Source organism: Biomphalaria glabrata, chromosome 4 (assembly GCF_947242115.1).
Source record: "Biomphalaria glabrata chromosome 4, xgBioGlab47.1, whole genome shotgun sequence".
NCBI classification, from domain to species: domain Eukaryota; kingdom Metazoa; phylum Mollusca; class Gastropoda; family Planorbidae; genus Biomphalaria; species Biomphalaria glabrata.
Window position 1 is genome coordinate 47782671 of NC_074714.1, and position 21066 is coordinate 47803736.

General features: G+C 39.9%; 1 protein-coding gene across 1 annotated transcript; it reads right to left on the minus strand.

Moving 5' to 3' along the window:
- Positions 1 to 914: 914 nt before the first annotated feature.
- LOC129925637 (uncharacterized) lies at positions 915 to 17833 on the minus strand. The gene is made up of 6 exons (XM_056025318.1): positions 17635 to 17833; positions 16044 to 16111; positions 10531 to 10588; positions 7542 to 7625; positions 5055 to 5292; positions 915 to 1201 (listed from the first exon to the last, which is right to left on the minus strand). The coding sequence occupies exons 2-6, from the start codon at positions 16099 to 16101 to the stop codon at positions 1025 to 1027; spliced, it is 615 nt and encodes a 204-aa protein (XP_055881293.1). The 5' UTR covers positions 16102 to 16111; positions 17635 to 17833; the 3' UTR covers positions 915 to 1024.
- Between the last annotated feature and the right edge of the window lie 3233 nt (positions 17834 to 21066).

The following is a 21066-nucleotide window of genomic DNA, read 5'->3' on the forward strand; positions in this document are numbered from 1 at the left end:
ATATGGTAATGCCCGGGCCGATTCTGATACCCAGTCCGCCCCTGATTTTGACCGCGTTTGGGATTAAATATTTATATTAAATGCAGAAAGAAAAAAGAAATTAGCGTTCTAACCTAATTAGTTTAATAATTTGATTCTTTCCCCTGATTGCTCTTGGAGCGAATGACGGCATGCAAGCAAAGCGATGAAGTATACATTTATAATTTCTTTAAACTGACGCAATAAGTGAATCTCAGTTCTAGAACAGCTTGTGTTGGAATTTCTGTTCAGTCGAATATACTTTCAGCAAGGCAAAGAGTAGCAGCTTAGAGGTTGTAAAAGAAAGAGAGAGAGGAGAGAAAGAGAAGATGCAGAGAGGAGAGATAAAAAAAAAGACTGGAAAGAGAGAAGTGAGAAAGAGAAAAGATTTAAAGAAGAAAAAGAAAGCGAAAAAATGCAGAAGAGAGATAAAAGAGAGTGAGTGAGAGAGAGAGAGAGAGAGAGAGAGAGAGAGAAAGAGAAGATGCAGAGAGGAGAGATAAAAAAAAAGACTGGAAAGAGAAAGAGAGAAGTAAGAAAGAGAAAAGATTTAAAGAAGAAAAAGAAAGCGAAAAAATGTAGAAGAGAGAGAAAAGAGAGTGAGAGAGAGAGAGAGAGAGAAAGAGAAGATGCAGAGAGGAGAGATAAAAAAAAAGACTGGAAAGAGAAAGAGAGAAGTGAGAAAGAGAAAAGATTGAAAGAAGAAAAAGAAAGCGAAAAAATGTAGAAGAGAGAGAAAAGAGAGTGTGAGAGAGAGAGAGAGAAGAGGGAGAAAATAAAAGAGGAGAGAGAGAGATCAAAAGTAAAAAATACCTTAGTTGAACGTTATGGCGTTGAAAGAAAAAAAAAAGATTTAAGATTGACATTATTTTAAACAAATACAACAATGAAAACTATATCATAATAAAGTCTTTGTTTTATTGAAACTCCACCTGGAGTAAAGGCGCACCATCCCGAGGGTCTAAACAACTGATGGAGATGGTGGCGTGATTATAGGGCGCCACGTTTACAAGACATGGCAACATCTTCCTTTCTTTTTCAAGAACTCCTGCTCCTCCATCTCTACCACCCGGCAGTAGACGCTGATCAGTTTCACATACAGCTGGACTCTCTCATCCTTATGGCTTTCCTCACCCAAAGAGAGACAGTTGGCAATGAAAATACCAAAGTTGGCTTCGACATGCTGGAATAATAATAATTATAATAATGTAATAAACCTGGTGGTGACTCAGATGGGAGTAGGGGTATGTGTGTAGTCAACCGACGCAAATCGCCCCAGGCCTGCGCTAGACGAGCGGTCCACCGTGACGAGCCAAGACGACAGTCTTTATATTAAAACTGCGATGACTGGCGAAGTTTGTAGAAAAATCTAGAGTGAATAGAGCTCAGGAGCGTCACGAGGGATGTGGTCATGTGATTAACTCTTTCTCTCCTAACTGACGATACCAACGTTGATTCCACCAGAATGTGGAAGCCAAGGAAGCCAAGCGCTTCACCGCTCAGCAACCGCGCCCTCTTCTGGATAGAAGACTAAAAAGTCAAGTAGCAATAATACATACAATACCATACACAGTAACAGATATAAAGGCTTAATCCTAGAAAGAAAATAAGATAGTCACATTTCCATATGTTAGGATGAAATCATGTAAGTGCACCTTCTTCCTTAGTGTCATTACAATATGGAAAGGGTTGCCTGAATCAGCCAGGAGAAACAAAGAGTTAAGTCTATAATTAACATACACAAGTATAGCTTATATCTCTTATTAACAGGCACGACTAAATTAGCATTTAAATACGCGAAGAACATAATTATCTTCTTTGAAGGAACTTGTATAATTTATAAGATAAGATAAGAAGATAGGTGAGTAGCTTTAAGTCACGAGACCTAGAAGCCATCTTGATTTAATTACAGTTACATGTTTACAGTTTTTCCTTTTCCAAAATCCTGCAGAGGGTTTGAGCTTGAGTCGTAATGCTCTTTTTTTTTCTGGTGGGAAGTCCAAAGATCATAACCAAGAACAAACACAGACAGACAGAAAGACGGACAAGAGAACTAGAGAACTAGAAAGACACGTATAGAGAAAGAATAATGTACACCAAACAAGAAAATAAAAAAAATATATTTGAAAAAAAAAAAAAATAAAAATAAAGCTTCTATTAAACTTAGTTGTATTAATTAGTTTGGATCAGTCATGTGATTAAATTTGCAATAAAAGATATGTGCGATTAAAAATGTTTTTACCACTCTTTTTTTTGTTTGCTTAGCGCGCGCAATTTCATGCTTTTAGCTTTCTCCATGCGCTATGATCCTATCACTTGTCTGGACCAGTTGAGAAAATGGAGGGGGGGGGGGGGGAGGAGAGAAAAAAAGGTATATTTGGGTGGATTTTACCGTAATTAGTTTTTAAAAGTATTTACAAAAAAAAAGAAAAAAAAAAAGGAAACGACTTGAATTCGAACTGGTGGTTAATGTCTCCTCAGGCCGACGTGCTAAACATTATGCTAGTGAGGTATTTATGACTAGGGAAGATTGTATAGTTATATATTGTTAGTTTCAATTTAGAGCGGAGTCCTAAAAAGGGGACTAATTCAGCTTATGCCACCACTTCAGTCAAGAACAATTTCTTTCCCTTGTTTGAGATACCAAACGAAACAATAATTTACCAATAGTTAATTAGCTAATTGGTTTTATTATTTTTATTTTATTTATTTTTAGCGGCCCCCGAAAGGGGAAAAGACGCTATTAGTTTTGTGCGAAATGTCTATCCGTCTGTCCGTCCGTCCCGTTTAGATCTCGTAAACTAGAAAAGATATTGAAAATCCGACTTCACAATATTTTAGACCATTCAAAGTTCTGATGCAACGGCTACTTTTTTTTTCCTGAAAGTGAAAATTCTAATTTTTAAAATCAATTATGCAAGCAGTTTTTTAAAGAGAAAAAGCTAATTAGTATGCATTATATGTTAGACCTAATTAAAAACGAATAGCAATCTTATAAACTTCATTTCCGTAATTTTTTTTTTTAATTTGCAAAAGTCATTCCTACATACTTTTTTTTTTGAGGATTCGAATATGAGATTGAGCCTTTTCAAAACAATTAACTTACTTATTTCGAACCGAGGGTCCCGGGTTCGAATCCTGGTGAAGACTGGGATTTTCAACTTCTGAGTCTACCCAGCTCTAATGGGTACCTGACATTATTTGGGGAAAAGTAATGGCGGTTGGTCGTTGTGCTGGCTACATGCCACCCTCGTTAACCGTAGGCCACAAAAACAGATGAACTTTACATCATCTGCCCTATAGACCACAAACTAGTTAGGCCAGTAACTTTACATTCACTTTCACCTATCTTTAGATCTGCGGGACGGTTGGGGCACTACACAAGATCTGTTAACCTTCTTTCTCCATTCTTATCTCTCATTTGTCTTTGATATAATTTCATTCGGATGTTCTTTCTGAAAATATTGAAGCCTACCTGGGTGGACCACTGGTCGTGCGGTTTGCGCGCTGGACTGTCGTTCGGATTTATCGACGGTCGAAGGTTCAAACCCTGCCTGCTCCCATCCCCCGTCGTCCTGCTGGAGGTTTGGACTAGGAAGTAAACTATCTTCAACTCTGAAGGATTATCCGAATTATGTAAAACATTTTACTTCGGGGGCCGATTTTGAGTTTGTGTTTCCACACAAACTGTCTTTTGTAACCTTGTTTATTTTTGTGTTGTCAGGTAAAAGAAATAATTGTGCAAAATTTCAGCTTGATCCGAGATTGAGTGTCGGAAAAAAAAACAGCGTATTGAGGAAGGAACTGTGGCACTGTCCCCCCTCCCCCCCCCCTCTTTACAGACTCACTTTCCTGCCTGCAAGCTCTGGAGAGTTGCTAAAACAATGGCGTGTGTGGAGCGCCTCGAAAGGTACATATGGTACATATTTGACACTGTGGAATCGGGGAAACGAGAGGGCCGACAGTTTGGCGAATTTAGGAACGCTTCTAGACCCACAAGAGGAGCCGCTAACATACGAGAATGCAAAAGCGAGGATTTGTAAATGGATCAAGTCTAAATGGTACAAAAGCTTGAACCTTTGTAGCTCGGGACGGGAAGTCTGGAAGGTTCGAGGACGAGTGGTGGCAGAAAGGATCAGATAATTTTGGCACGATTCCGAATTGGACACTCTGCTATAGGAGCCTACTTCGCTAGGATCCAAGAGAATCACGATCTCAGATGTCGATACTGTCCGATAGGAGCCTACTTCGCTAGGATCCGAGAGAATCACGATCTCAGATGTCGACACTGTCCGATAGGAGCCTACTTCGCTAGGATCCAAGAGAATCACGATCTCAGATGTCGACACTGTCCGATAGGAGCCTACTTCGCTAGGATCCGAGAGAATCACGATCTCAGATGTCGACACTGTCCGATAGGAGCCTACTTCTCTAGGATCCGAGAGAATCACGATCTCAGATGTCGACACTGTCCGATAGGAGCCTACTTCTCTAGGATCCGAGAGAATCACGATCTCAGATGTCGACACTGTCCGATAGGAGCCTACTTCTCTAGGATCCGAGAGAATCACGATCTCAGATGTCGACACTGTCCGATAGGAGCCTACTTCTCTAGGATCCGAGAGAATCACGATTTCAGATGTCGACACTGTCACGCAGAAGACGCAACAGTTACATACATCCTCTATGACTGCAGGGTGCTCAGAAACACTATCAAAGATACGACTAGTCTAGAAACTAGAACTGGTGCATTCGGTGTGTGTGTGTGTGTGGGGTGTTAGTTCACTCTCGCTCTTTACGGAGACAAGAGGACCCTACAGAGCACTGCCAGATACCTGGGAATAAGTGAATAATTCCAGTAAGGAGCCCTATTGCATGGAGGCTTACAAATGGAGAATAAACGTGTACAAACTTTTTACCAGACAGAGTGAGTTGATGTCAGTTTTGTAAAAAAAAAAAAAAAAGTAAAAAAAAATTAGCCAAAATAGCCAAGATAGAAGTAGACAAGCACAAGGAGTCTCAAATGTTAAGCTTACTTTAAGGAACTCGGTCCCAACACTCGGGGTAGCGAGGATATGTTCCTTCGCTACGTATCTCATTTTCATTTCTAACTCGACTGGAAAATTGAGCAGTTGCACAAATTTCTCGAGGGTCGAAAATACATTCGTTGAATGTGTTTTCATGTAGTCATCCACTAAATTTTTATGAAATGGGTGTGTTTTTGGGTATTTCTCTTCCATTCTTGCCCTGAAATTCGGCACGTGCCCCACAAACCTGCAAAATGTAATAAATAAACAAATTGGCGAATCCTGTTCGTCATTATTTAACATTGAAGAAGGTAATAGCTACCAATGAAAACCTATCCTACACCAACACATTAACTATATGATAATAGTGTGTGCGTATGTTTAGCAGTAGCCACAAAATCTCAAAGTGCTTCCGAATCTTCTTTCAAATTCATACATATTCTTTTAAGATTTCATATAATACCTTAACATTTATCTATATTACATATATATTTATCATCTTACATTTAGACTATCATCTTACAGTTAGTCTATCGCCTTATGGTTAGGCTATCACCTTACATTTAGGCTATCATCTTACACCACTAGCGGATCCAGAATTTTGGAGTGGGGGGAGGGCGATTTTTTTCCAAACCCAACCCAAACGAATTTTTTAAAAAGCAGTGTTTCTCAACCTTTGTAAAAAAAAAAAAAAAACAAACAGCCACGGTGAGGCCTTTGTCTTGACAGCTAAGGGGTCTATGGGAGCGCTGTAAGCTTCCCCAGTGGAGGTCGGGGCGAAGCCAAAACCGTTTTCTTGAACTCCTCACAGCAGAAACGCTTTCTCCTGACCTAAAGCTCATTATTCATTTTATTCAAAAAGGACCTTTTGAAAATGTTTTACTTGAAAAATATTCTAATATGAATTTACAGGCCCTTACTACATTGCAAATACAACCGATTTGTTCCTTGAAAAGATAAGATACCCTACATATTTAGATTAGGGCTTTGAGGATTGCCGCCGAAAAAAAATATTTGAAAAACATTTTTTTTAAAAAAAAGCTCATTTGTAGGTGCAGTGGCGTAGCTAGGGTATTTGATGTGCGGCAGTTTTTCATGATGCCCCCCCTCCAAACGTTTTAAGACAGCGAAAAGTTTCTAATTTCGAAATAAAGTGTATTCATTATTTAAGCATTACTATTTCGCAAAAAAATCGATTTTTACAAAAAGATAATACAAGTGAATCTCTAGTTTTGGAAGTTCGGAGACTTCTGGAGAAATTGCGACAATTACCTGAAGCCCCCAGACAAAATTCGTTTTTGTCTATGTCTATGCCGCTGGGAGAACCATCGAGATTGATTTCCATCTGAGAATTCAATAAAAACGACTAAAATTCATATGTATCATTAAGTTGTTCTGATGGGGTTATTATTTCATAAACACTACGATCCAAGGAAAGTTTTTCCATCAATAGCTCTTTCTTGTGTGGTGATAGAAAAACTTTCTTCTCCTTTTTTTTTGGCCTGGCAATTTTTTCTTTGTGCCCAATACGTCTGTGAGGCTCTGCACGGCCGGGTACGCTGTTCTGCCTCAACGTGGCACTCGGGTGGAAACGACCATTAGAGGAAGTTGTTAGGCTAAGTGAATAGCAAAACAAAACTCGAGTGGGAGTGTTCAAGGGAACACGACAGTGGTCCCATTGCACGGAGCGGAGTTGTAAGAGAGCTCCTACGGCCCTGTCGATGCGCAGTTCCTTGAGGGACCGTTATATTAATGGCGAGTTCTTTCACGGTTAGCTTGGTACAACATAGGAAAATGGTTGAGGTTCCCGGTGTACTCGGCCTTCGGCCATGCATTCTAGTCCATGCGCCCGGAGTGCCAGATAAATCGGAAATAGCAATGCTTTACATAGGCATTGACTTGGATCTCTTTCAGACAGAACGGTTGTTCAAACAGGTGTGTTTTTTTTCCTGTTCAATCAGGTTTTATTTTTTTCAAACCTAGAGCTCGAAGAGCCTTCGGCTCAGCTCTTAGACAATCAAACGGTTCTGCACGACAATGTACTAGAAGGTGGGTGGGTCGGCCGAGTGGGGGGGGGGGTATCGCCCCTACCAGCCCACCCCCGGATACGCCAGTGTCTTACACTGAAGCTATCATTTTACATTTTGACTATCTTTAAGTTACATTTATCAACTTGCATTTAAGCTATCATTTTATACTTACATTACATCTTACATTTAGACTATCATCTTACGTTTAGGCTTAGAATATCATCTTACATGTAGGATACTCTCTTACATTTAGGATAGCATCTTAGATTTAAGATATCCTCTTACATTAAGTCTATCAGACTCTTTTCTCAAATCCACTCCAGCCTAAATGTTTTTTTTTTTTTTTTTGCTTAGACCTTTACATCTGTATGTGAACATTTCTGATGATGTATTTCTGACACTATGTACCTATCCAAGCATCATCAACTGAACGTCTGCTAACGTTCCTAAAGCGAGCGCAGCTCACCAAGATAGAATGCTACACTTGTCGTCATGTAAGAGCGCACGATGTTTGATCAAGGCCCAACTCCCCTTCAGAATCTTGATTTCCCTGTGAAAATATCAAGTGTAAGTTATGTCTTCAAGTCTTTGACAAGAAAATATTTTTAAAATACTGAAATAAAAAAACAAACCACCAGAGAGATTATGTTCAGCGTACTTTCATCCATTGGTTTGGATCAGTCTTGTAATTAAATTTGTAACAGGTATGGACTAACATTAAAAAAAGCATTTATACAAATAAAAAAAAAACATTAAAAAAAGGGGAACGACCTAAAGTCTAAGTCATGGCTTAAGCCTTTTCGGGCTTCTCAAGCTAACTCGGTAACCAATCTGCTAGTAGAGAACTTGGGAACGACTGTAAAGTTATCTATTGTTTCTATATCAGGGGTTCTCAACCTGTGTGTCGCGACCCCCTTGGGGGTCGATTGACGATTTGCCAGGGGTCGCCTAAGACCATCGTAAAAATGGATTGTGTTTGTCTATTCTTCTATTGCTGTATGTGTGTGCGTGGGGAGGGGGGTCGCGGTAGAGTGGGGGGTTATAAAAAGGGGTCGCCAAGCTAAAAAGGTTGAGAACCGCTGTTCTATAGTCTCGACCTATTTTTCAGGTTTGTGTTCACTATTAAGGGGACTAATTCTGCTTATACCAACACTTTAGTCTATTACAATTTCTTTCCCATGTTCAAGATACCAAACAAAATAATTTATTACCAATAGTTAATTGACTAAATTTTCAGGGCCGGACATACGAATTGCGAGGCCCATTTTAATGGATGCTTTCTATGCCTTGCATCTATTTTTTTTTACTATAACAACTATTACTATTAATTAGATCATTATATATCATCATTTACATCATTTATTAAACAACATGCTAAGGAACAAACTTAAATGCAATAAGCGCCAATGGGTTAAATAAAATTAGATCAATCGTATGATACACTAAATATGTAAATGTGAACCCCTAAGTCCTAGATTCTCAAAAGCCTGTAACTAGAGCCATGATTAATAGTGATATGCTAAATGTAAATTGCGGGGGACCCTGCCAAGCGCGGGGCCCAATTTGGAGCAATCGGTCAAATCAGGCTAAGACCGGCCCTGTTTCTTTTAGTATCTTATAGTCTTCTAGGTATTTTGCGTTTTTAGTTTGTATTCATTACGAAGCATGAATAAGAGAAGTGGAATTAATTTGTTTTAGTTTGTTTCTTACTCTCAATAACTGTTTAATTATCTTACCAACGTTGGTGGAGCTAACTGTATGTAAAATATATTTGGGTTGTCCTAATCTGTGGCGTAGCTAGGGTGGGGGAGGAGGGGGGGGGGGAATTTGAAAATTTTACAATAAATATTAAATATTACGCAAAATGCAGGGGCCAAAAAAGTTCAAGCCCCCACCCGGTCAGCAAAGTGATGGCAAATTCCTAGCTACGCCCCTGGTCCTAATGGACTATTGAACAGTGTCTTTATCTTCAATAGTTAAGAATTCTTATATATTTCTATTTGTGGCAGCGTGAGGACAATATTAGCGGCCTCTCTGCGGGTCTTTGAGAATAGGACCTCTAGGCCGTCGTGTCGAATCGAAAGTGAAGAATTAAAATGATTGATAACTTTCAAAAAAAAAAAAAGGACAAAAAATCTATGCAGAAAAAGTGACCCTAATGGTCATTTAGTTAGAGAGTGTAAACAATTTTGAAAGGTGACGTGCCCAACATAATTTGTTCCATTTCAGTTTCCTGCACTACTGAGGGGTCTTCATATAGCTGGTATATTTCTTGGTTGGTGTCACTACTGAGGGGTCTTCATATAGCTGGTATATTTCTTGGTTGGTGTCACTACTGAGGGGTCTTCATATAGCTGGTATATTTCTTGGTTGGTGTCACTACTGAGGGGTCTTCATATAGCTGGTATATTTCTTGGTTGGTGTCACTACTGAGGGGTCTTCATATAGCTGGTATATTTCTTGGTTGGTGTCACTACTGAGGGGTCTTCATATAACTGGTATATTTCTTGGTTGGTGCTTTATTCTTCGTCGTTCTAGTTATTTCTAATGATTCATTCACTACGTAGGCTACTTAGTTATTCCTGAGGCCATTACGAAAACAGAATCTGTCCCAGTTTTGACAGCCTAAGGATTGGTTGATTACAATGTTTCCTACATAGATCACGCTCAATGGCAAGAATTGATTACAATGTCTACAAAAGCTACGCAGTTATGGGGTGCTAGTGAAGGTTACACACAAAAAGGAACATCTGCATGAAGGCGTGTATGTCTGTGTGTGTCTGTGTGTGTCTGTAGAAATTGTCAAGACTGTAGTTAAGGACAATGTGTAGCACAATTTTAGAACGACTAGATCTAGATCTACATGTAGGCTTCTCTTCTAAATCTAATCTTAATCTTCCGAAAAATTGTCGCAAAAAATATAAGGACCTATTAAAACTGTGAGTGTGTGTGTGTGTGTGTGTGTGTGTGTTTTGGAGGCTGTGTGTGTATAATATGGTTTGTGGAGTTTTCCTTCTAAGACTAGGTGGTTAGCCAGCAATGGCTACTGAGACCCTCTTGCCCGAAGCTAACTGGTAAGGCGCCAGTGACTCGCCTTCGCCAATTTTTCTGTTAGTGAAAACAGTTCCGCCGGACTCAATATCTGAGCTACGCCTGAAGAGTGAAGGCCATAAGTTGGACTGGTTAACAGGGGCTATTTGAAACTCATGCCATTGGGAGCATTTTATAGATGGTGGAGCGCTTACATCCAATACCACATCCGGCAATGACAACCTTGCGAAACCACAAATGATTACCACTGTAATTATATTCGTGTAATGTTATAATCGTGTCGAAGATTTAAAGGGGGAATAATGAAAGTCTTCCAAGCGAACTATTATGAATTTACTGTGGTCTGCTCTTGTCAGGGACAATAATTGGTGCATGTCTCATAGACCACTATTACCAAAAGTTACCTTTTAGTCAAACCGGTATAAGGACATGGCTCGCCATCTTCCTCACCAAGTTTTGGCTCTGTGTAGAGAGAGTTAAAGATAAACTTGTTCAACATGGCAACTTCTATCAGTGCATCTGTCATTATAGTCTACTATTGGACTCGCTGCTTATGGCGGCTTTGGCAGGAGCTGCCTGGAAGTTCCATTATGTTTCCCCAATCCAATCTTGTGTTATTAATGGAACTCACGCACCAATCGTAAATAAACACCATTTAGTCACTTGCTTCTCTATCTATTCTATACAACTTACGACTTAATTAGGAATTTTAATTTTTAATTTTAATTAGGAATTTTTAAAAAAAGTAAAGTTCCCTTTTCTGTGGCCTATAGTTAACGAGGATGTTATGTGGCCAGCACAAAGATCAACCGCCTTTACTTTTCCCCAACTAATGTCAGGTACCCATTACAGTTAGGTGGACTCAGAGGCGCCCAAAAATCACAGTCTTCATCAGGATTCGAACCCGCAACCACCGGATCGGAAGCCAAGCGCTTTACCGCTCAGCCACCGCGCCTCCTTATCCAGACTTTTAAAAAGGTATATTTCTAGGTGGTTGCTGTAGTCGTGTCGGAAGAATCAGGAAGATATACAAACACAAGGAGAATGCTGATGAGTTGATAGATGCATGATTACAGAGGGATTGTTCTTCCAGATTCTGTGCATATAGGTTATTAGAATTTTATAGATATACAGGATAAATTACAGGATGAGACTCGAATACATGGTGTGGGCTTTGCTGTCAAGAACAGTCTTCTTCCCATGATAGTCCCTCCAGTTGGTGGCTCGGAACGGCTACTAAGCATAAGTATGATGACAGCATCTGGAAAAGTCACTCTAATTAGTGCCTATGCCCCCACACTAAGCTCGCTTCAGGAGGACAAAGACAAGTTCTATGAAGACCTCAAAGAAGCCATTGCAAACATTCCTCAAAAAGAACATATGATCCTTCTAGGTGACTTCAATGCCAGAGTAGGATCAGATCACACTACCTGGCCAGACTGTCTTGGGCTTTTTGGAATCGGAAAGATGAATGGGAACGGACAAAGACTGCTTGAATTCTGCACATAACATAAGCTCTGCATCACCAACACATACTTCAGAACAAAACCACAGCACTGTGTCTCATGGAGGCACCCTAGATCTGGGCACTGGCACCAGCTGGATATGATACTGACACGAAAAAAGGACATTGGAAATATACTGCTGACACGTAGCTACCAAAGCGCGGATTGTGATACTGATCATACTTTAGTGTCCTGCCGGACAAGACTGCTGCCAACTAAGATCCACACATCACAGGGAAAAAGAAAATCACGCCTGAATACTACTAGCACAAAAAATCCTGATCTTTGCACCGAATTTGAGAACAAATTAGAGGAAGCTTTTAAAAACTTCTCTGTGACTGAGGTAGAAAAAAGCTGGACGTTTATGCGTGATACAATCTACCAAACATCATCACTGGTCTTTGGAAACAAAACCAAGAAAAGCGAAGACTGGTTTGAAGCTAGTCTACCAGAAATTGAAACTGCCACTACGAACAAGAGAGCAGCCATGCTAATCTACAAGAAGGATCCCACCCCAAGCAACTTAAAAAGGCTCAGAGCTGCACGTAACAATGCCCAAAGAGTAGCGAGACAATGTGCTAACAAATACTGGCAGGAGCTATGCGAAGATATTCAATCTTGTGCCGACTGTGGTAACATAAGAGGACTATATGAGGGCATGAGAAAAGCCTTTGGACCTCACACCAGCAAGTGTGCTCCGCTCAAGTCAAAAGATGGCTCAATCATCAGCGATCGTGCGCTGCAAATGGAACGATGGGTTGAACACTATGCAGAACTCTACCAGATTGAAAACGCCATCTCACCAAATGCTGTTTCCAACTTCCCATCACTTCCAGTTTTGACGGAATTAGACGAAACGCCCTAAGTAAAGGAGCTGAGCATTGCCATTGACATGCTTGCACATGGGAAAACACCCGGAGGAGATGGCATTCCTGCTGAAGTAATTCAGGCTGGAAAACATGCCCTAATCAAACCACTCCATGAACTGCTAAGCTTGTGCTGGGAACAAGGAATGGTCCCCCAGGAATTGAAAGACTCCAACATTGTTACAATTTATAAAAATAAAGGCGACCGCTCTGATTGTAACAATTACAGAGGCATCTCACTGCTTAGCATAGTCGGAAAGGCTTTTGCTAGAGTATTACTAAAGCGATTACAGATCCTGGCAGATCGTGTTTATCCAGAGTCGCAGTGTGGCTTTAGGGCAGGTAGATCTACAACAGATATGATTTTCTCTCTTCGGCAGCTACAGGAGAAGAGCAGAGAACAAAAGCAGCCCCTCTTCATAGCATTTATTGATTTGACCAAGGCCTTTGACCTTGTTAGCAAAAGCGGTCTGTTTGCTGTACTAGAGAGAATCGGCTGCCCAAATAAGTTAAGAAAACTAGTGTCAGCTTTTCACGAAAATATGCAGGGAACCGTTCAGTTTGAAAGTTCTTCCTCCAGGCCATTCTCCATTAACAGCGGTGTCAAACAAGGATGTGTACTGGCCCCTACACTATTTGGCATCTTCTTCTCATTCGTACTATCCAGTGCTTTTAAATCCCTGGAAAACGGAATATACATCCATAGCAGATCCGATGGAAGGCTCTTTAACCTGGCACGTCTTAAAGCCAAAACGAAAAGGCGTCGTATCTTGATAAGGGAGCTGCTGTTTGCCGATGACGCGGCACTCGTATCTCACTCACAAGGAGGTCTACAGAAGCTAGTGAACGCCTTAGCAGCTGCTTGTCAAGAGTTTAGCCTTACTATAAGTCTCTCCAAGACCGAAATCCTGGCACAAGACGTCGCAGAAATACCTATAATACAAATTGGGAACCACACCCTTTCAGTGGTGCAGGAATTTACCTACTTGGGTTCAACAATTGTCAGTAACCTAGACTTAGACATCGAGCTGACAAAAAGGATAGGAAAAGCTACCACAGCATTGGCAAAACTCTCCAAGCGCGTCTGGGAAAATGGTAAATTGACCACAGCGACCAAAATCCTAGTCTACAACGCCTGTGTTGTGAGCACTCTCCTTTATGGCAGTGAGAGCTGGTCAACATACATGTACCAAGAGCACAGATTGAATAGTTTCCACTTGCGCTGCCTGAGACGCATAATGGGCATCTCTTGGAGTGACCATGTCTCCAATCAGGAAGTTTTAAGATTGGCCAATATGAACAGCATGTATGCTCTCCTGACACAAAGAAGATTACGCTGGCTCGGACATGTCACCCGCATGCCAGATGGCAGAATCCCGAAAGATATCTTATATGCTGAGCTTGTGGAAGGAGTCAGACCCAAGGGCCGCCCAAGACTAACATATAGAGATGTCTGCAAGCGAGACATGAGAGCCTCAGGCATCAGCGAAAGTATGTGGGAAAACATAGCCAAAGACCGGAGTGCATGGAGACAGACTGTGCGTGCTGGGACAACCCTTGCTGAGAACAAATGAATTGAAGCGGCTTTAATCAAGAGGGATAAAAAGAAAGCTGCCCTGTCTGCTAGCCCTAAATCAGAGGCATACACATGTACGAATTGTGGCAAAGTCTGCCGTTCTAGAATTGGCTTGATTAGCCACACCAGATTCTGCCCCGTCTCAAGATTAAGCCAAAACCAGTGACTCATTTGGGCGCATCCATTGCCTTTCGAGACAAAAGGAGCCATATATATATAGATATACAGGATAAATTCCATTCAAAGACAGTTATATTAGCTGTAAAGTTCCTAGATAGACTTAAGTGCGTGACAAACGTTTCAGAAGGCAAAAGTAGAATAAATCTAGATCTAGATTTAATAAACAAGCAAAATATAAACAAACTAGTCGACCGGTGGCGTAGCATACACCGCTATTTTGTAGGGCCGGCCTTAGGCCACTGCAAACCTATGCGACCGCAGTGGGCCCCACACTTTTATAGGACACGCACTTTCATAGGACCCGCGCTAATTTAAGGTGAATAGTTTATTAAATTAAACCATTTTATAACTTAAAACAGATTTCCCACGCCCTCCTGTCCATTTACCAGGAGCTCCTGAAAATCTCCCGAAATTGCAAAAGATACGAAAAAGTCCTTAAAATATATGGAATATATAGAAAAAAATTGTCATTTTGGGGTGTCATTCAATATGGAAAACGCCAATCCTACGCGCAATAAATAAAAAAACGGCATTATGCATTAGCCGTAATTGTGTAATCTGGTGAAAGAAGCTTCTCGCGCCTCCAACTAATGAAGAAATACATGATGTCAACAATTCTCAAAGATAGATTAAAACCTTTGGTAATTTTTGCCATTGAGCATGATCTATGTAGGAAACAGAATTATTATGATATACTGTATGACTTCGCTAAACGCAAGGCTCGTAAAGTAGTTCTGTACGTAGTAAAGAATGAATAAAATGCAAAGAAGAATTTATTTTTTAATACAAACTCTTAAATTTTACTTATTATCCGCTTCCCTACCCAAACTTGGTCCCGCAAAATCCGTTACGCATAGGACCCCACAATAGTTAAGTCCGGCCCTGCTATTTAGTGACGAGCGAATATACATAGTAGATTACTAGTTCTCTTTTCATGACTTCTAGGTCACAATGGTTAAGTCCGGCGTTGCTATTTAGTGTTTGTAAAATGTTTGTTTGTAAAATGTTTTACATGTTTCGGATGTTCATTCAGAGTTGAAGGACGAAGGGGGATGGGAGCGGGCAGGGTTTTAATAAATCAAAACGACAGTCCAGCGCGCAAACCGCACGACCAGGCAGCCATCCGTAGTGGCCGGTGAATACTTGTTCTCCTCCCTCTTGTTTTTTCGTGGGATGACTATCCGCAGAAATAAGAGAGTGATCTTTCCTTTACTTCTTCTTCTCGTCCAAACTCTTGAGCGAGGAAAAGAATTATGTAAATAGATACTTTAAAACACAAAAAAGCTAATTGGAAGAACTGTACATTTAATGCCACATATATCAATACAGTAATATTTATTTCCCATAATCAAATTAATTAATTAATTTTAAATTATTCATGTTTTGCTAGGGACAATGAATAATAAGTTTCAACTTAATCCAGGAATGGATGGTGGGAGAAATAACGTGTACAAAGATTGTACCAAATAGATAGAGTGAGCTGATGTAAGCTTTGCAAAAAGACTCTTGCTGTGAGCCATGTGCCAGATCGTCTAACTCAGGGATTCTCAACCTGTGGGTCGCGACCCCCTTGGGGGTCGATTGACGATTGGCCAGGGGTCGCCTAAGACCACCGAAAATGTGGTTGTCTATTCTTCTATTGCTGTATGTGTGTGTTGGGGGGGGGGTCGCGGCAGAGTGGTGGATTGTAAAAAGGGGTCGCCGAATTTAAAAGGTTGAGAACCGCTGGTCTAACTAGAGCCTGAAGGGGAAGGGTCACCTGTAAATATGAATGGTTGTTGAGAACTTACGTTCTTTGGGGTCCGACTCGATGTGCGGTTTGCAGGCTGTCTCACTCTCTTCACACATGTGTCCTGTGCTGTTTAAAAGAGGGTTCTAGTTTAGTGTAAAGAGTGGTACTGGCCTGCGCAAGCCAATTATTACTTTCAAAATTCTGAGCTACGGAGGAACTGCACTCCTGCAACGTCAAGTACTGCACTCCTCCTTAATCTTTGGAATCGAACTCAAGCCTTATTAAAAGAAGGCTCAACCTCAACCACATCGGCACAGTCGGGGGGGGGGGGGAGAGGGGTCCATTTGTTGTATCTTGTTGACGAATGTTATAAATAATAATCAAAAATATCAAGAATTTAATTCATATTGCGCTGTAATCACTGTGGGATTCAACGTGGGGCGATCGCCCCCCCCCCTCCTGACCGAAACGGCACCTCAAATTGATGTTATGGTGAGGAGCGTGTTCTCAAGTACGAATCTGACTTGCTATAAAGATCTAGTTCACTTAATTTAGCGCAATACGTATTTTCAACTCGTACTTTCATGGAACCTTTTGGGGAAAAAACTCGAAAACGGTTCTAAAGATTTTCCATTTGTTAAAATCTAACATTCGTTAGTTATTAAAAGAAAAGTAATAGCTCAATAAGTAGTATAAAGGAGACATTGTATTTTTTAGAAAAGTTTTTACTTTTTTTTTTCTTGTTTGTTAAATATTCAAAACTTTAAAAAAAATAAAGTTTACTTTTTCGCTAATTTTAAATGTATTCCTTTGCGTATAGAAAAAATATGTTTATAACACAATTTTTGTGTTTTCTAAAACATCGACAGAAGTCCTAGCACCAGAACGGCCATCGTAAAAACGGCAGTCGCCCAAATGGCCATCGTCAAAGCGGCAGTCGCCCAAATGGCCATCGGCAAAGCGGCAGTCGCCCAAATGGCCATCGTCAAAGCGGGGGCGCCAAAACAAGGGTACCGAATTGGCAGATTGTTCTTAGTCTTTCACTCGCTGCCCTTACGGCCACCTACGCTTACAAGACGTGGAAGTCATCCATTAAGATTGAAAAGACGCTTAACGTGGCTCAGCAGCGATGTTTGATGAAGGATCCTAGAAATAAGATACCAAGACCATGTCATCAATAGAGAAATCCTTTCCCGCACGGGCACTCGCCCACCAAGTCGCGGGACATATCCTTAGACAAGACGATACACGTTTACCGAAGTCAGTCATAACACGAAGGCCGAAAAAACATGGCGTCGAATCTTCTTAGAAGACTTGAAATCAGCTGGGAAGAGCCTGTGAAAGTTGCCTATGACCGATCTATGGAGAACGACGCCGGAGAGCCTAGGACGCCTACGTCTTAAATCCCTCACTGTTAATCGCAGAACGCTAAGACCTAAGCTTAACTTATTCATTAATACTCCCATTGCTCAATGTAAAGTCTACACCAACTCTCATGATTCGTAGATTGGGCGTAACACATATTCACTTATGTTTACAGAATCTGAATGCATTATTGAATAGTTTCTAAATTCTAAATGATCGACGCAATCACAAAGGCGCTCGTAAAACTAACAATCAGCTACTTCAGAATTGCAAAGGCTACTTACAAATGTCAAGGTTCAGTTCGAATTTTATGTCAATGTTCAGTCATTGTAGGAAATGTAGCACAGAAATAAATCCATGAGAGTATTCAGGTAGCTATCAAATCTTTCGTTGATTCATAGAGTCTAGTGATATTTCGATCATTTTCAAACAATGGTAATCTCTAAATATTTTCCGGAAGTCCTTCAAAAAAAAAAAACGATTATTTCCTTGAGCACTCTTCTATATTGAAGTTTTCCTTGAGCACTCTTCTATATTGAAGTTTTCCTTGAGCACTCTTCTATATTGAAGTTTTCCTTGAGCACTCTTCTATATTGAAGTTTTCCTTGAGCACTCTTCTATATTGAAGTTATGTTACGTCCTTTTTCTTTTATCAGAATCTTTAATATGCATAAGTCTTAATAATATCAGAAAAAATAGGTTTTCATAAATAAATAATTTATATATATATATATTCATTTTTACGTTCTTGAAAACAATCACGATCTCTTGTTAAACGCAACTGTCCCCACCCTCCCCCACCTCAATCTCATTGAGTTTCAATTCGTTTTCCTTCGTGCTGCCTTGCTGCTGTGATGCATAACGCGTAGGAGGTAATCATCTTCTTTTTGAAGTAACGTCTGTATTTTATAAGATTCTCCTTCTTCTTCTTGTAGCCAGCTGTATTGCTGCTGAGCTGTGAGCTCTTTTGCAGACTGTGCCAAGAAAAAAAGTGTGCTGTTTTCTTCAGTTGTTCAGCACTGCCGTACAGGGTGTTGGTTATGTTGGGCTGTAGTGGAAGTAGGGTCTGCCTAAGGTGGAATTAGGAAGGGGCATTCAAAGAGGAATATTATAAGATAAGACAAGGTGTTTTACTTTGGTCACTTCACTAGCCTTATCTTATCTTATAAATTACAGACATTCATTTGGAAAGAGAAGACTATTACGTCCTGTATGTATCCAAGTGTTGATCTAGTGATGTATGTTAATTAGGTAGGTCACAGCTGGGACTGCGTAGCCACGGGGAATACTGCATTCCTCATTAATCTTTTGACTCAAAGACAAGGCCTTAGTATGGTAATTAGTGGCTTAATCTCTTATAAACTCATTGGTTTTTATGGCTGATTCAGGCAACCCGTTCCATGCTTTAATGGCAATAGGGAAGAAGGAGCACTTGAATGAATTCGTCCTGGCACATGTAATAAGAGTTTTGGCCATATCTTTGCGTCTCTATGAGAACTTTATTAGATTATGATTTTAAATCTCAGAAGTATGCACACTCTTTTTTTCACTAACAATCCAAATATTTTAGACTCAAAAAGCCAGAAAATAACCAAACTAGACTTCAGCGAGGTAAAGAGTCAAATATAAATCTTATAAGCATATCATCATAAGTGATCACTATTACTCGAGGTCCCACAAAAATTACACAAGCTGCAGATACAAATGTGTCTTTTTATTCTTCTCCCAACCATTGAGTTAGTTATCAACTGTTTTAATACATTTTTGTACGCTACTGTGTTTGCTCGACATATTCATTCAAACCTATTAACAAAAACTGGGACAAGGCATCATTGTTTTAGAGAGACAGGCGCTTCCTTCCGCCCAAGTGACAAGAAAAAAAGAACAGCGAATTCTGCTCTTCTGACACAAGAGAACGGCCTTCGTCCTGTCTGGTTACTGTGATAGGAGTCTATTGCTGTGGTTATGGAGAAAATGTGTCAATAGTGATGTACGGAGTGGATGCTCAAATCGCAGACTGACGGGAAGAATTGGTGAACCCAGAAGTGTAACGGCAAAGACCATGCATATAAGTTTACTCTATCATATGTAGGGCTTGCAAAGACAGTCCTGAAGGGAGCTGAACCTTGGGAAAGAACGAAGAGGCAGACAGAGAACGCGATGTGGAGACATCCAAGAATGGACTGGCCTGTCATTGAAGGAGATTTTAGTCAAGCAAAAAAAAAACAGAGAAGAATGGAAAATGATCATGAATGGTGCCCTAACGGTTCAACAGACTAAAGGTTAGGAGAAGAGAAAGGTGAAGGTGAGGATGAAGGTGAAAGTGATCAGGTGTGTGGTAGAGGTAAAGCCCAGACTCTGCAATCCTGATGCAAACTTAGACATGAAACGGCTGTTTGTCTATGTCAATAAACATCCTTCATCTTACTGAACTCCTTTCGTTGATTTCTCTCGTTTGTATTTACATCTATGTGTACGTGACGTTAGCAAATCTCTTGGTGAAACTACGATCTATCCTCATAATGTCACATTTCCTCAGTTACCTTACACATGAAGTCACCGGGAGCAATTTAAAAGTTGAGCTTATCTTAGTTTATTGTCAACTCTTATTTGAGTCTATTGAAAGTGTGAAACATGATTGTTTAGGATTACGTTATGCTAATTTTTATCGCATACACCTAGCAGCCTACTTATAAAAAAAAAAGCTTTAAAAATTGTAAACTCTTATATCCACTTCAGACCTACATTTTTAATTTATTATCTCAAATTTGAAATCAAGCAAATATTTAAAAAAAATACTTGAAAAAAATTAAAAAAAAAAAAAGCTTTTATAAGGGAAAGAATCAGTCTGTCACTGTCATATTTCTCAATACTGCAAGGTTATCTCTCCTTTTTGTTTGTACAACAATTATTTAATTACCGCTAATTGATTAACAAATTATTTATTTTTTTGTATTGTCTTTGTATTATCTTCGACAATGAATATTTGTGCGAAAGTTCGACTTCATCCGAGAATGGGGCGAAAAAAAAAACGTGTAAAAGAATTCACCGAGACAGACAGACAGACAGACAGTGTGAGTTGATATAAGCTTTGTATAAAAGTATGTATTTGAAGAATGCTACGCTCTACTATTACAAGGCGCAACTTGTTAGAGTTTAGGGATGACATGAACATTTCCTACACAAATGTCAAGGCTGTGTCACAGGAAACAAAAATTATTCAACCGAAGCCTCTGCGGCTTCACTATGCATTGTGGACAGAGGCTTCAACGAGCACCGAGTCACGGACATGATGTGGTCATCTTGGGCAGTAGGTTATACCATTAGGCTTCACTGCTATATATTGCAACTAATGCAGCTTTACAATTACTGTAATACATAATTAAAATCACTGAAATCATCAAACCCTGAACTATTTCGTATTCAAATGTGGTCAAACATTCGAGGACATTTTTCTTTGAGAGGAAAATCAGAACAAGTAATTTCGTTAATTGATGTCCCTTAAGCTCCTAGTCTATATTTGTAACGATAAATTCATAATTCAGGAACCTCAGCGGGTATATACAACGTAATTGACCATTAAATTAATATATTTAAAAAATCAATTTAAAAAATAAACCAATGGTAATTAATTATTTTGTTTGGTATCTCTAACAGGGGAAAGAAATTGTGCTTTATAGGTCAACGCTTGATAGTAAATTTGAAACAAACAATAC